The 17147-nt window shown below is 26.1% G+C and overlaps 1 protein-coding gene across 1 annotated transcript; it reads left to right on the top strand.

The window, feature by feature from the left end:
- The first annotated feature begins 319 nt into the window (after positions 1–319).
- Positions 320–12209, top strand: LOC145839306 (kelch-like protein 6). Its single transcript, XM_082946903.1, has 3 exons — positions 320–381; positions 10225–11356; positions 12165–12209. The coding sequence occupies exons 1-3, from the start codon at positions 320–322 to the stop codon at positions 12207–12209; spliced, it is 1239 nt and encodes a 412-aa protein (XP_082803029.1).
- The last annotated feature ends 4938 nt before the right edge of the window (positions 12210–17147 follow it).

Genomic DNA, 17147 nt, shown 5'->3' with positions numbered 1-17147 from the left:
ATATTTTCTACAAATCTTTTTTGTGTGTGTCATTTGTATTATCAAGACAGTTGAAGTCTAAAACGGTAAGTAAAAATTAACTTATATCGTATTTTCTACGATTTCTATAAAGTTTCAAAAAAACAAACTGTTAAATATTTTACTCAGTGTTTATACTAATAACTGATAAAACTTCATTGTCTTAAATAACATATTTAAAAGAATTTTGTGAAAAAGTAAAGATGAAAGCAATTTTAGCCTCATTTCCAAATACAATACAAAAACAATAGCGAGCGCCTTCGAGGAATTAGGCTAAAATTCCGATTATCCAGATCAGTACATGAATCAGCATGACAATTGGATGAAATTTATCTACGATTGGAAGTGCGACTTCAAGCGGATGTTTGTAAATTACGATTCCGTCACCGACTATCCGGCTTGCTTTTTTTGGAAGCAAATCAGCGAAGCTTTTTCTGATGCTAAAGTATAATTTATTATATTTCTTGTAATTAATATTTTTTTCTATCAAAAATAGTCATGAAAATTTAAAATGCTAATAGATTATCATGAAAATAAAATTTGTTTTAAAAAAGAAGTCGGTGTACTTTTTTTTTTGTTAAAGTATAATATAACTTAGACTAGTTGAGTTTACCATCAGATAGTTTTGACAAGAAGATCGTTAGGCAGAGTGTGGTTTGAAAATAATTTTAAACAGATCAGAAGGACTGTTATAGAGCACATGTACAACACAATCAGAATTTTATCTCCTTCCAAATGGAAGTATTTTTTCTAATCACCAACTTAGCAGAAATTTAAAAATATATTCGCAACCCTTTATTAGATATTGCTATTTTATTACGAGATTAACAATTGGCTTTTTCACCTCTTACTAGTTATTTCCCTATAAAAAATATAACATACACCTATTAAGCATTGGAGGAAAAACAGTTCATTAAAAAAAACCCTGTTCTACAGCAACCAGAGCAAAAGAGCTTTGTTCCTAAAAATAGTACCACAATGTTGCTCAGTAAATCTTCTGATAATAAAAATTAACCAAATACTTACTTATTAACAACAGGTTCTGTATTTCCTTAATTTTTTGAAAGTATTATGTAGTTTTAAACAAAAAAAAATTATTGTTTTTTATATAATTTTAAGTCAAATTTACACTATATAAAGGTAAGTTTTTATGAGATTAAAAAAATTGTTGTCATTAATAATGTTATTTTAATATTAAGTAAAACATTTTTCTTTAATAAATAGCTATTTTATTTTATTTCTTTATTATAAATAAAATCTCTGTAATTTACTGATTTTAAAATAATATGCTATTAGCTAAAAGGTAAATCACGGGCCGCAGAATTTTACTTTACGGGCAGCATTCGGCCGTAGGCTTCAGTTTGCTGACCCCCGGTTTATTATAATGTAAATAGTTGTTAAATAGTATAATAATTTAAATAAAGGTAAATATTCGTTGAACTAACATTAATTAGTAAAAATGCTCTATTATCTATGTAAAAATTCTAGATTTTGTTTTGTAAAATCTTATTTTTTTGACTTTAAAATTTAAGATAATTATTTTGATTAAGATAGAAAATTGCAAGTTTTCCGAATGTGACTGACTGATAAGTCCTATAAGGACAAAACCGGTCTCAGTCTACCGAAAGCTTGTGGAATGATGATCGAATTGGTATGATCAAACCTTGTAAACTTGAGCTTGTCTGACGGGCCGTCAGTGACGGCATAGGAAAGTCCAGGCTTCGGTTCTGTAGACTTTCGCCAATGTTTTTGTTGCTTAAAACCATATTTTATAAACATTGTTTTGCTAAATGAGCTCATTAGTATAAAAAGTCCAAAAAAAAAAACATTAAAACCATGTAGTAGAAGATAATGTTACCAGTCATTGTCTATTAAATAAAATCTAAAATTAAAACAGAAAAAAAAAATTTGGACCAAAACTAAAGTAAAGATGCGTATTAAAGTATCTTTAAAAAGTCGATGAAAATAAAAGACTTGTAATGTAATACCAGTTACACTGCTGTTCCATTTAGTTGAACGCTGAATTATGTAGAACAAAATTACAGTTAGAAGAAAATGAGTTTGATAAAACATTTCCTAGGCTATTTTACCTTTTTAAAAAAGTATATATAAATATAAATATATATATACTTATATACTGAGTTTAGACAGTCATACTGAGTTTAGGCATCTATTCTAGCTACGGTTTGCTGCATCAAAAATATACCTCAAGAATAGACATTTGTAATGTTTGACTACTTTGTTTAAATTTTTTTTTTTGAGAATGTTTCTTTTTTTCTCATATAAATTTTTATAATTTTAAGTTTTAAGCAGTTAATTGTCATTCTAACTTGAACATTCTCAAAGTATTCTTCTAGATTTAAAATGTTGTTAAAAATTTTTATATCATTAAAAATATTTTTCAAAGCATTACAATTTTTTTATGTTCTACATGACATGGTTCTTTTGTTACTGTTTGATATGTCCTTTATTAAGACATTTTTTTTTAATTCAATGTAGTGCCTAGTCTTTATAAGTAGCATTTAAGTAGCATACAAGTAGCATTCAGTATTATTAGTGGTAAGTTAAGTCTAAAACTAAATATGCATTTTTTTGTAGGTTTAAGGACACTATAACCATATCTACAATAATATGTTTGTATAAACTTTTAGTTTGATGTCAAATAAAAATAAAAAAACAAATTTACTTTTTCATAATGAAGATATCATTGTCTAAGACTTGCAGTAATTTGCTTAACTATAACCCGTTTTTCAACATCTGTATTTTAGAAATATAAAATTTTGATTTACATACCTAGTTTGTATAAGTTAATTACTGTAAAATACATAAATAATAAGCATTACATGTATTTGAAGTAAAATTGTAGTTTTTAGTTCGAAAACAATTCATGATCTAAGTTCATTAACTTTAACTAGCATTTGCGATTTAAAACTTAATTTAACTAGTAAATGGTTTATTTTATAAGTAAGCTTTATTATTTTTAAATTAATTTTTACACTGTCTTTAAAATCAATACCATGTGCTCTCACAAATAAACGATGGTACTCAACATTTATAATGTTTACATCTTACAAATTCAGTATCCGATATTTAGTAAATTTTCATAAAAGCACGAGCTAATATACTAAAATATGCCAAGATTTTGATTAAACAATATTTTTAATGAATAATTTCACCAGTTTATTTTTATACAGGGGGAGCCAAGGCTACAAATAACCAGTCTTTAGCTTATCATGTGTTCAACTTATACTTTGATTTAAAAATACCAATATAAAGAAATAATGAGCAAAACTTTTTTTTTAATCATACCAGGTTTTTTCAAATCATAAACATTATGGTCTAAAACCTTTTATGGTCGTTTTTTAACAGGTCCTAATGTTGTCATGGCAGCTCATTTTTATGGTGATCAAGTTAGATAAAGGACAATATATGAGAAAATTTAAAAACAATTTATAAAAGATAATTAAAAACAATTAAAAAGATAGTGGTATTTAGCCAGCAAAAAAATAGTAAAAGGTTTTTTTTTTAATTATTGACTTTAAGCATATGTTATTACAGGGTGGTAAAACCATTGTTTTTAAAACTTAAGGCAAGAAATTTTTTAAATCTGATTTTTGTTAAAAAGTCATTGTAAGTTTTAAGGTATTTAACTTTTTCTTTGACATTTAAGAACACTATTTAGTGTTTTATTCAAGATTGAAAACTATTAATGAATATTTCTTCAAAAATTAATTATTTTCTAATATTAGATTTTTTTCTTAACTTGATTTTTACTGTCATATAAATTCAGATTAATTTTAAACATATTTTATAAATTTATCAAGTTCTTTAAAAGTTTTTTTTTTATAAGCATCTATTTATAACATACCTTTTACAAAACAAATATATTTTTAAACTAACTTGGTGTAACCAACCCAAGAAACTTAGTTTAGTATAATATTTTAGTAAAGTTTAGTCTACTTTTTATGACTTTTGTTTTAATTTTCTCGTAATTAAAGCAAATATTTAAATAAGAGATTTTCTTGAACTTTCAGTTATTTTTTTTATTTTCAAGAAGTTAAAAACATGGTTTCCTTGCCACATATTCAGAATAACTCAGAAAAGATAAAAAAACTCAAGATGACCCATGATAATTCAAGACAAATCAAACTTAAGGGAATCAGACTGACTATAGTAGTTTTTGGTTTTTACTTTAAAAATGACAGCCTTATTTGAAAATAAAGAATTAGTGTTTTACTCTTATGGCCAAATGAAAATTATTTTTCTATTTTTTTACTGCTATGTAAGTTACATATTTATAAATCACCTTTAAGTTTATTGAAAAGCTCAACAGCTAAACTAAGCAAATTTAAGTTCCTGAGAAAATGACTGTTGTAAAACTAAGAAATACAAATTAAATACAAAAAAGAGTCCTTAAAAATATTATTGAAAAAAGCACGTAATTTCTAAAAAATATGGAATTTACAAAATGCAAAATACTGATGTGAGGGTCAAGGGGGTGAATAAAACACTTTTTTACGTGATGTTCTTATTTCTAACAAAGCTAATGGTTACTTTTTTTTCAACCTTAAAACTACAAATTAACTTTTTAGATACAACCAGTAAAAGACAGAGAGTACAATAGGTTTATTATATAAGGAGCAAACTAAAACAGCAAAAACTACTACTTTAATAAAAACCTTTATACTCATTAATTTTAAAAGTAATTGTTTACAAAGTTTTTCGGCCTTATTTTTATAAATTTTTTTATTTTTGTTGGAGGAAGTTTCAGACCTTAGTTGATGTATACATTTCTATTTTTAATAAAAACTTTTTTTAATTACTATTGTCAATTTTTTTTTATGCTTTTGTCTTTTTTTTAGTGGGTTAAAAATGTTTTTAGCAAAAAAAATTTTTTAAAGATTTTTGGTGCCTAACTTACAATAAAAAATTATACAATTTTAGTGATTTTTTTTTTCAGTTTTACCTTTCAATAATACCTTCTTTTGTACTCTCAGACTATGAATTACCATATCTTAAATGCTAATATGAACTTTTTGTTAAGGTGCAACAAAACTTGTAGCTAAATTAAAACTGAAAAGTTCAGGGAAATTATTCTAAAGTAAATGTTAAAGTTAAAGTTATTCTTCAGGTATAGCAAAAAACAATTGTTTCTAAACTTGATAGTAAAAACATTTTCTTTACAAAAACACCAATACCCTAAACGTTGTTGATAAAAATGAATTATTTGTTTTTTAAATTATTTTAAACTATTTGATATTATCTTAAAAACACAGGGTGACTCAGGCTAGTTTTAATCTTTTATAAAAATCTAAAGGTAATTTTAAGATTTTTCAAAAATCACAGGACAGTTTTTTATCAGATTTTAAATGAGATTTAATTGATTTAGTTTCTATATTTTGTTATTTTGTAAACAATTTTGTTAAAGAAGTTAGTTATTATTGATTTTGGAGAGTTTTAAACTCTTTTAAGGTTCATTAAAACCTCAGGACCAGGGTGACTTAGGGCAGTTTGTGGTCACTCAGGTCGGATTTTTAACCCAAAGAGTGGCAACTATAAATATTATCAAATGTGTCAGTTTTATTATAATTTTTATAATATTAAAATTTATTATTTTTTTACCCTGTATAAAGAATTGCAACTTTACCTAAAAACCTGGAAAAACCTTGAGAAACCTGGAATCTGACATTTTAGGCAAAATAACCTGGAATTTGAGAAATTTTGAAAAAAACCTGGAAAAATCTGGAATTTTGAACAAAAATCACTAAAAGTTTCGATTTGATTTTAAAAATTCATCATTAAATAAAAAAGTTTTGTCATCTTAAATTTTTTTTTGATAAAAAACATATTTAAAATATCTTTACAGTATCTTTTTAATGTTTTATACTATTAAACACAGTTTCTTACCTTAAACTTGACTTTAAACTAAAAATATACCCAAAAATGTGTACTTTTAAAAACCTGGAAGAAATTAGGAAAACCTGGAAAAAGTTTTGAAAAACTAGTGGCAAACCTGTATATTATCAAATGTGTTACTTTTATTTTAATTTTTATAGTATTAAAAGTTATTACTTGTTTACCCCGTATAGTTAAAAGATTTTTTTGTTTAACTAGGTAGTTGCTACTTTAAAAAAATTATTTTTAGTTTTGTTAAAAATTGTGTAAAAAAACATTTTTAGTTTATTGATCGATAAAAAAAGCGATCAAAAAGTTTGGTCTAAAGACCTGGTGTACAAAGGATCATTATTTATTGAGTCGTACACCGAATTCTTATAAAGTTTTCTAAGAGCTACTACATATAGTTTTTTTATCATCTAAATATGTAAATCTTTAGTAATAAAACGATCAATCAATTGAAATGAAAGAAAAGTAAACTAGTCAAAAATTCACTGAACTTTGTGTTTAAAAATGAACTTAATAACTTGTCTATTAACATAAGAACTAAATAATAATATCTATAACTTTAAGTTAACTTATAAAAGGAGGTAATCAATGCTTATAGAAAATATGTGAATACTTTAATGATTGGTTACAATACAACTTCTTTAAATTAGTTAAAATGTAGTACGCTGAAATATTTCTGCGAAAAATTTTATCAGTATTTTGTGCTAAAAAGATTTTTTTTCTTATTTTTCAATAATTTTATTTGAAAAATAAAAGCAAAATTACATTTGAAAAGATTAATAAACTATTTTATAATTTTATAACAGTTTGAATAAGCAAACACTACCATAACTGAACTTAACTTTTATAAATGAAAATATAAAGACAATTACTGTAACATTTATGCAGATTGGTGTTTAATCCATTATTTTCAAGTTATGTTGAAACTAAAAGAGTTATTGTTATAGTAGCTGTATTTTTTATATTATAACTTATATTTTTTTAAATTGTAAACTATTTTTAGTTTTAAACTCAGAGATTTCGTAAAATTTAATATTTATTAGTTAGCTTAATTTATTTTGCGTTTTTTACTTAGTCAAACCTTATTTTTCAAAAATCTTAAATTTACAATATTTAGTATAATATTAGTTATGATTATTGTTTTACTTGCCAAGTCTCATTAGCATTCCTTTTTTGTTTAGTTAAATATCAATAAAGAATTAATTTTTAGTTTGGTGTTTAATTAGCTGTATTTTTTATCATAACATATATATATATTTTTTAAACTGTAAGCTACTTTTAGTTTTTACTTTCATAGAAACAACAATTCAAAAGTAAGCTAACATTTTTCAAATTACTCAAAAAATAATTACATTTTTTAAACTCCTATAATTACTTTAATTTTTAGCTTTTACTCATTCTTAAAGAAAGCATTTTCCATAATTTTTTTTTTTTTTTTTTTATTAAACAAGACTTCCTAAATTACATTAGCAACTTAATGTACTTGTATTAGAAAAAGTCTTAATCTAACAAAAAAGAAGTTTTTAGAACTTTTTTGTTTTCTTCTCCATTTAAGTGAAATACCACTCAACACCACTGCTCTAGATACATTCTAATTATTTTATAAAATTTTAGTAATGTGTTAATAGGTGAGACTTGTAGATTAAAATGGTTGTCTAAGAAATCTTTTTTATAATAGTTTGTAACACCATATAAGTACTACTAGTTCTCTTAAAATACTAACTAATAAAAGTTCAACGGAGCTTTAAAAGTTAGTACCAAAAAGTAGTTTTTATTGGGCACACAAAAATGTTTTAATTAAGCCAATATCCAAGCTAACAACTCATTAAACATCTATGAACAGATAGCTAAAATTAGTTGGTATTAGAATAAATTTTTTAAGCTTAAAATAAACAGTTAAATTTTAGTTCTTTATATAATTTTGTTAAATATACAAAAAAAAAAGTTTTTAATTAGTCACATTTATAATATTTAATAAAAGTTTAACACTATTTTTGAAACTGGCAACCTAATTTTTAAAATTTTTGTTGCAAACTTCTCTTAACTTTAAACTATATAGTATATATAGTTAAAAATGCGAAAAAAAATTCGTAATTTCTTTCTCTTTATTTTACTTTCGGTTAAAAATAAAAACGTTAAATGAATTTTTATTGACAAACTTACTTATTAAGCGGTTGTCTTCAACCTAAAAACTTGAAAATGTTGTTGTTTTTACCCTATTTAAAACATATAATAGTTTTTCAAATGTTGCAAACACTAGTTATTTGTACAGTAAAGCTACTTTTTAGTAGTATTTAAAAAATCATAACGGATTTTTTTAGTTACTAAACGAACTTTTAAGTTTAATTATGGACATTTTATTGCGTTGAACTTTTAGTCTTAGTTAATTACTTTGAATATTAGTATTTCCTATCTACTGTTTATTCATAGCTTAAAAAAGAAATTCTATTTATTTTATAAAAAAACTATATAATTTTAATATTGTACAAGAAAAACTAAATGTATTATTACAAAAAGCAATTAAAATTAAAAGTAAACAAATTTAAGCATTGTTTGTTGAAATAATTAAACGAACAGTTAAATACAACTTAATAGTTATAACTGATCTAATATTTTGTTTTATTTAAAATAAAATATATATAACTGTAAAACTATTTTAGTTGAACTGTTATTGTTTATACTTCGTTCTAAGTAAACCTAAGTTTAAACTCAAATTTTTATATTCAACACTTAGAATTTGTTTTTCATACATTTTATACCGAACGTACTATTTATATAAGTAAATTCAAACATACGTTCGTTGATTTAATATTCAAAATTTTCCAGCTTAATTTAACTACTATAATGGACTTAATTTCCGACAACCATCATCAAGCGGTTTCGCCAGAAACCCAACAATACAAAACAGGTGAAATTTATCGGAGTTCGGCTAGTGTAGTGGACACAACATCAAAGGCATTAGAATGTTTTAATCGTTGCAAAGAAAATGCGCTAAAAACGTTTGGAGACACGACGTTTGATATGTTGAATGAATTTATATGTTCAGGTTAATATTATTTATAACATACCAAAAGTGAAAGCTTTTTATAGAGGAAAACAAAGCTTTTTGATCCTTTTATGTGCAAAGTATTTCAGGTACAAATAAATGCAGTATTTATTTATACCAGGAGATCTGCCCAGCAGTGAAACTTAGTTGTACCAAATAACCGTAACTTATTACCAATGTCATTCTTATTACCGTGACTGTAGGTGTTTAAGCATTTTAAATATTTGTTCAGTTAGAGACTCAGTTTTATTAACACTAAGTTATTTAGTTTCTCAAACCAACTATAGAAAAATCCCTCTTTTTTACTAATAAATTCAAAAATTGTTTAAAATTATATTTATGAGTATTGTAAAAAAATAAAATTAAATTTAGTATAATTGTCTCCTTATTTTTAAAGACATAAAAACATATATTTTTTTTTAACATTTAGAAAATATAACACTTTGTTTTATCAAAGCCTAAATTTTAAGTTAACTTTCAACATTCTCACATTATACCTTTTTTGTATTATTTCAATACATTTATGACTAGTCGTTTTTTTTCAATATATTTTATTACTTTCATCTTTTGAGTCTTGATTTTTACTTTAAGATAATTTGCTTAAATATTCTTAATTTTTACTTTTTAATATTTGAAAAAAGTACTAAAAAAAATCATAAACCATTAAATTATTGTTTTGTTGTCATAGTATTTAAGATATTGGAACATATGTGACCAGTAAATATAATAAGTTACACAAGACACACAATTTCAAAAACACTAAATATATTTCGAGCAATTCTCTTCAGTAAAGTACAGTGCTAATAAATAACAAGTTTTACACACTTATATAGTAACCAAGTAATCAAGTGATCAAAAAGTAATCAAGAGTTTAATAATAATTAGTTTAATATAATAATTATAAATAATTAATTTAATATAGTATTTAAACTATAAAAATACTTGTTTAATTAATTCCAATAAAGTTTGCATGATATAGCTATTTTTGCTAGCATGTTTTAGAGTTAAGGATACATTTTATTTCAAATAGAAGATTATACTCTAAAAACAAAAAGAAATTTAATCGCTTATTGAATATAAAACTTATTGACAGGTAAGTTGCCGAAAACTGAAAACGTTGTTCTGTTTTTGAAAAAAGTAAAGCTCATGCAACCCAAAGAAACTTTATACGTAGATTTTTTGAAACCACTCATTACAAAAAAGAGTATTTTTGTTTTTCTCGACCTAACAAAGATTTTCACACTAAAACTGTTCAGGAAGCATTTGAAAGATCTGATAAAGCGCACTTTTGTCAGCTTGTCAAAATCGAACTTGTTCAACGCCACCGACTACGACGTTTTCAGGCGCATCGTTTCCAGCGCAGACCTCAACGTCGACTCTGAAATCGAGGTGTTCGAAGCGGTGGTGGCGTGGGTAGAACACGACGAAAGCAACCGAGGGAGGCTGATGTGCGACCTTCTGAAGGAGGTGCGGCTGACGCTGCTGTCTAGCGAAATCGTCGACCACGTCATCGGAAAGCACCGGTTGTGCTCCCGCTGCGAAAACTGCCGCGAGCACGTCGACTTTGCGGTCGCTCAAATAAAAGAACGAACCGAAACGAAACAATCATCAGGAAAACATGTCCGACCGTTGTTGGAAGAAAGCCGTTGTTTCATGCATGACCGCGTCGCTTTCATGGCTTACGGGGGGAGCAAAAGAAAAAAGAAAGTTTATGAAAGAACAAATGACGGATTTCGTATCGTGAAATCAGATTCATCATTTAACAATCGAATTCACACTTCTTTTTACTATTTAGAAAAAGATACGCACGCTCATGTGAAAAATCCTCAATGGTTTTCTAGAAGCTCCAGAAAATGGAAAAAAGCAATACCAGGTTATTATGAGCTTGAAAGTTACGCTTCATGCTTGTTCATGGGAAAGCTGTACGTTTTCGGGGGCTATCTAACAAATGAAAAGTACAACTTTCCGACCGACGTCTGCTACGTCTACGATCCGAAAGAAGAAAAATTTGACGAAATTTCCAACATGCTGTGGTACAGGCACGGCCACTCTTGCGCGGTTTACAGGGGAGGCGTCGTCGTCACCGGAGGAGTCGACGGCACGTTTCACACGGTGGAGCGGTACGACCACCATTTGAACCTCTGGTCGTACATGCCCAACTTGTGCGAGGAAAAAAGGTACCACGGGTCGGTTGCAATGGGCGACAAGCTGTACGTGATTGGCTGGCAAAGCTGCGAAGTGTTCGGCGTCGTTTCGGGAAAGTTCACCCGCATAAAGCGGCTTCCACTGCCACTTCGCCTTGACGCGTTTCACAATGCTGAAATATTTCGCGTGAAAAATGAAATAGTCGTGAAACTCGGCGCAACAGGCGCAATTATCAGGAAAAAAGTGAATAAAAAGAAACAGAATAAATTTAAAAATGAAGTTAGAAAAGAAAATAATGTCTACATTTACAACACAGTTTCAAAGAAGTGGTCTTCTGAATGTATTAATATTTTCAACGGTTCTAAGAAAACTTCAATTATGTATATGTATTAGTATGCATTTTTAAAATAATTATTGTTTAGTCTCTATAAGTCTATAGTTTTGTGATTCTTATATTGAAAGTACCCCAAAGCTTTAATGTTAAACAAAGTAATTATTATTTAGTTAAGTTTCTACAATTAATTGATTAGAAATTATCTAAAAAAAAATTATAATAATTCTTAATAAATTTATTTGCAGTTAAAAATTAATTTCTTAAGTTATTTTTAGTTTACTAATTTTAGTATCTTAAGTTAAATTCACTAATGCTTAGTTGAATTTGTAAGCCTTATTGTTCTTTTGTTCTATTAAATTGATAAATTATCTTGTTACAATTTTGAAAAGATAGATCTGTTCTGGACAAAATGTTAAAATGTATCCGTGGTGTGCGACTCGATAACCGAAAGATTTTTCGTGCACCAGATCCTAGGAACAAATATTTTGAACGCTTTGTTTTATCGTTCATTAAACTCTACTGTTATTTATCTATAAGTTTTGTATTTTATGTCTGAATTTCGATTTCTAACACCTTAACTTGCAATAAAATATTGATAAAGTATGCCATATTGTTGTTAAGCTTCAATCTTATAGGTTAATTGAATAATTATTACTATTCACCTTTCACAAAAATAATGAAGATTGCATTTTAACAGACAATATTTTATATTAACAGAATATTGCTATTGTGCAGAATGAATGTTATATAGATACCAACTAAATAGTAGTGCAACAAAGACATGTTTTGGTACTCAAAAAATATAATTAAGACTAACAAGTTGCAACCAAATATTTTTTTGTATTTTTAAATTAAAATCAAAATGAATTTTACATAACTTTTAGTCATGCCGAGTATGGTTGAATTGTTTCATTCCTACAACTGGACAAAAATTAAATTTAACTTTGTTGAGTTAGATATAATTAGTTTTACTTTAGCTTTTGGATATTGTAAATTCAATAAAGAATATTAAGTGTTGGTTATATTTCTTTAATAAACTTTTATTTTTTATATGTAAGTTAACCAAATTAAATTGAACGTTTTTGTTTTAAGTATTTTTACCTGAAAAAAAAAATATATACGATATGACGTATATGCGGACATTACTGAGTCAGTTGTCATCGATATGCCTAGATTATGGCCTTACATTAAGTCTCAAAAAAAATTGCTAAGTCAAGGAACATATATTATATCATCATTTAAGATTAATGGCAAGGTATTAAAAAAAAAAAAAGTGTATACCTTGGCTGAAATATTGTGTAAAACGCATCATTGGACACAGAAATCAATAACTGTACTGGAAAGGCCTCAAAAATTTTTCCTCCTTTGATTAAGGATAACCAAAAGTTAAGTATTCGAACTAAGGCTAACGTTTGATCAGTTCCACCCCGGACCTATTCCCATTTGATTCGATTTCCTTCTGAATCAAATTCAACCCGATCAACTTCCACCCGATCGATTCCCACTCGATCAGTACCCACCCAATCAATTTTGTACGTCACTTTTATCGTTTTGCAAGAACGGTCATTTTTGCATTGTTTCAGTTTTGTATAAGTGTCACTTTTCAATGAATTATCAACTCTTTTTTGACTGCACTTTTGCACAAAGCGTTCTGTTTGCATGATATCAAAAGCAGACATGTTAAAAAGCTCTGCTTTGTTTACTCGAGCGTGAAATTACTAACTTAAAACAAACCAAAGTTTATACGCTTCATTGCTGAATTACCATAGTAATTGTTAGCATTTTAACAAGTCTGATCAAAAGGTACCATATTTTGCGCCACTGTTCTTTTTTGCACGGCTAACTTTTTTCAAATATTGGACAAAACTGAATAAAAGAAATTATCCAAATACATTAATTTAAAGCAATTCAAATTAAACTAAAATTGTATTAGAAATAAGTTTTACCTGTTAAAAAATCTATCATGTATTAATGCAGGAATCGGCAAACTGCGGCCCTCGAAGACAAAATATGTTGCCCACGAGGTAAATTTTAGTTAAAAACATACTTTTTAAAACCAATAGATAAAAAGTTTTGGAGGTAAAACTTGCAACAAGAGTTTAGTTTAAGTAGCTACGCATTATTAGTTCTCATTTATTGCTTGTTTTGTCACATTTTTTTGGTTGAAAATAGTATTTTTTTCTAAATATTATAATATTTTTTGAAACTGTTGCCCGCGAAGACTTTTTTCTATATAGAGCGGCCTGTGAGCAACCTTTTTTGAAATAAATTGGCTCGCTACTTATTTAAGACTGCCGACCGGCGACCCCTGTACTAATGTAAAACTAAACTTGAATATAAATTAAAATAAGTTTAACATAGAGTTTAAATAAAACTAAATATAGCTAAAAGATAATAGAAAACTACCTTAATTAGAGTAAAAAAGTTCATAACAAATTTTATTATTGAAAAAATACGAACGATTCAAAAAACAACTAATTTATTTTAACTATTGGTTGTAAATTACAAAAAAAACTGAAAAAAAATTGTGCAGCCCGAAGAAAAAAAAATCAAGACACGTTCTTGTTTTCTTATTGCGTGATAATTTTTAATACTAAACTGCTTGTAATAGAAAATTACACAAACTCATAAAAAACTAAAATTACTTATGCTTTAAACGAAAGCAAAAAAAAACATTTTTTTAAAAGTACAATTAAGAAAAAGCACATTTTATTAACTCAATATCTTCTACTATCTCAAATGTATCTTCTCTGCATTTTTTTCCATTTTATTCTGGCAAACTGATCCAATGGGTGCAGACTGCAGTAGTATGGATGGATTTTGAAATTTTCATCCATGCTATAAAGCAAATAATATAAAAACACAGCAGTACATTGTTAACATTTTAACCCCTATCCATAACCATTTGTGTTAAAAATTTTCAACCTATACCCTTATCCCTAGGCCTTAACCTATTTTACTCAAGCATATAATAAATCCGGCACATATAATAGTTCTGGACAATTAAACTGTATCGGGGTGTATGACTCGATAATCGGAAGTTTTTTTTTCACACCAGATCCTTGGAACAAAATTTTCGATTACCTATTTTTCGTCTTCTAATTAACTTATAATAAAAGAAAAAAAAAGAAAAAAAGTTTTGGTTATACAACCTTAAACCAATACTTAGCTGATCAAAAGCGCCTAGAACTTGCAGCTGACAGAGGTCCAAGACAAAGTTGTTAAGTTATTGGAATACTAACCATTGTAATTTTTTTTCTAAAGTTCGTATAGTAAGAAAACTTGTAGTAGTTATGAATTATCTTGAAACTATCAAAGTTAGTATGAATTTTTATCTTATTAAAAGCGATCGGTATATATATATATATATATATATATATATATATAGTTATTAAAGGTTTTATACAAAGTTCTGATCGATAGTGCTCGACAAATCAAATTGGAGCTTAATATTTATTTAATTATAGAAAAACTAAAATTCAGCTAATCGTACAATAAACTGTACCATTACTACGTCACAATTATTATGAAAATTCTAAAATCGAAATTTCTGTTCACTATTATAATAAACTGTAACTTACTGACGATCACATGAAATTTTACATTTCAATGTGTGAAACAGCTGTTTAAATTATAGTTTTTATATAATTAAATAAATATATATATAGTTATATGTATTGTTTATTGAACGATAAATAAAAGCGCTCAAAATGTTTAGTTACTTGGTGCACGAAAAAATATTTTGGATGTCGAGTCGCACACCACTTGGATACCGTTTAACGTTTTATCCAGGACAGTTACAAGCTTAAATAAAACATAAATTAATTTTTATTAATTAAATTTTGAATGCACATTTGTTGCTGAACTGTTTTCATTAATTTTATTATGCGTTCACTGCAAATAAATATTATCTATAAAAGCCATTTAATCAATAAAATTCACCTTACTATGTAAGATTCCAAAATTGAAAACAAACAAACAATTTTGATGAAAGAGTTCTAATTAAAAAACGTTGTTTTTATCAATGGTTTGTTATAGGTAACTAATGAATTGATAGTTTAGAAAACAAAAAAAAAATTATATGCTTATTTTAATGTGCATACTGTTTTTATGCTAAATATCTATGTTAAATGTTGTGAATTGAAATAGGACGTTTATTGCTGCAAGGGATATATTTTGAGACTGATGTTATTTACCATAAGAAAAAAGAACTGTTTAACATGTTATATAATTTGAATTAATTATGCTCTTAATAATTTTTATGTTTTTGCTTTGTTAAAACTGTTAACTAACTCTGGCCAAATAAACTAACTAGTTTGATTTTAAAAAATAACTCAGATCAATTTAATGTAATCTGAATATTTATACATAAACCTGTTTTATACAAAGCTCATCTAAAGTTCAATAACATTTTAGCTTAAATATATATATGCATATATATATATGTATTTCAAAAGAACCAAAACCACTAAATAATAACAAAAAAAAAACAACAAAATAAATCTAAAAACAAGAACAAACAAAGCAAAGATAAGTTAACTTGTACATAAGTTGTATTTTAAAATAGGCTAACTAAAATTATTCAATTTTAGTTAAAACGTCACAATGTGTTTTTTTGTTTTATTCTTTAAAAATCTTACTTTGTTCTTTATTATTGTTCTGAGGAGATGCATAAAGCATCAAAACTAAGTAAACGTTTTGAAAACTAGTTGTTTTTTTATATTATAAATATGCATATATATATACATATCTTTTTTATCAGTTATGATTTTCTTTATTCTGTAGTACTAAACCTTAATTTTTATTTTGTTACTAAAAATTAAAATTTAGCACTAAATTTTTATTTTGTTAAATCTAGGCTAGTTTCCAGTATTAACAATTTTATATTTTGCATCAAGTATTAGTAACTGAGCTTTTTTTTGAAAACAAAAGTATTTGTATTTGATATAATTTTATATAAAACAAAATGTTAAACTTGTATTTATTATTATTTTAGAAGGTCTATTAGATTTATAAATTGTTGTTTTATGTGTTTTACAAAAAATTTAACTTAATTTGTTAAGGTTTGTTAAGTTTTAATAAAAAAATCAGAATGAAAATGATAACATTAAAAAAATATCAAGTCATTTGTCATAGGATTTTCTAAGCATAATGTATGCATTTATATGTACATAAGAAAACCAACAGACACAATTGAAACACTTTCAGGTTTTTTTGAAACATTTTAAGTGTTACTGAAAAAGTCAGACTAGGTTTTTTCAAGCTATTTTTAAGATTTTTTGTAAAATATATGTTAGTTTTAAGGAATTTTTAGTTGATACAACTCTAAATGTTCTGATATTTTATAGTTAACTTATGTCTAATACTACATCTTTTTTTTTACTAATTTAATATAAATTTAAAGATAAAATTAAAGATTTGTTGCATTTTACAAATATAAAAAGTTTTTTTTTTCATATTCTTTTGTAAACACATATAATTATTTTACTGTTCTGCTCCTTGTGAGTTAAAAACAAACTGGGTTTCCAAAAAACCTGGAGTCCTTCAGAAATCTGTATTTGATAATCTAGGCAAAAAACCTAGAATTTGAGAAGTTTTGCAAAAACAAAGCTACAATTTAGAAGAAAAATCAATAAAATACTAAGAAATTTAAACTGTTTTCACATTTAAAGTAACCAAGTTTTGATTAAATGCAAAAAG

The sequence above is a fragment of the Thalia democratica genome, chromosome 1 (assembly GCF_965202585.1).
Source record: "Thalia democratica chromosome 1, ktThaDemo2.hap1.1, whole genome shotgun sequence".
Lineage (NCBI taxonomy): Eukaryota > Metazoa > Chordata > Thaliacea > Salpida > Salpidae > Thalia > Thalia democratica.
The sequence above is the reverse complement of the archived record's forward strand: the minus strand, read 5'-3'. Positions and strand labels throughout refer to the sequence as shown.

Bases quoted from the DNA above. Each gene is read 5' to 3' on its own strand.
- LOC145839306 (XM_082946903.1), top strand. From the start codon at position 320: ATGAATCAGCATGACAATTGGATGAAATTTATCTACGATTGGAAGTGC. The intron at 382-10,224 runs GTTTGTAAATTA...AAAACTGTTCAG, and splicing joins AAGTGCGACTTCAAGCGGAT to GAAGCATTTGAAAGATCTGA. The intron at 11,357-12,164 runs GTGAATAAAAAG...TTATATTAACAG, and splicing joins GCGCAATTATCAGGAAAAAA to AATATTGCTATTGTGCAGAA.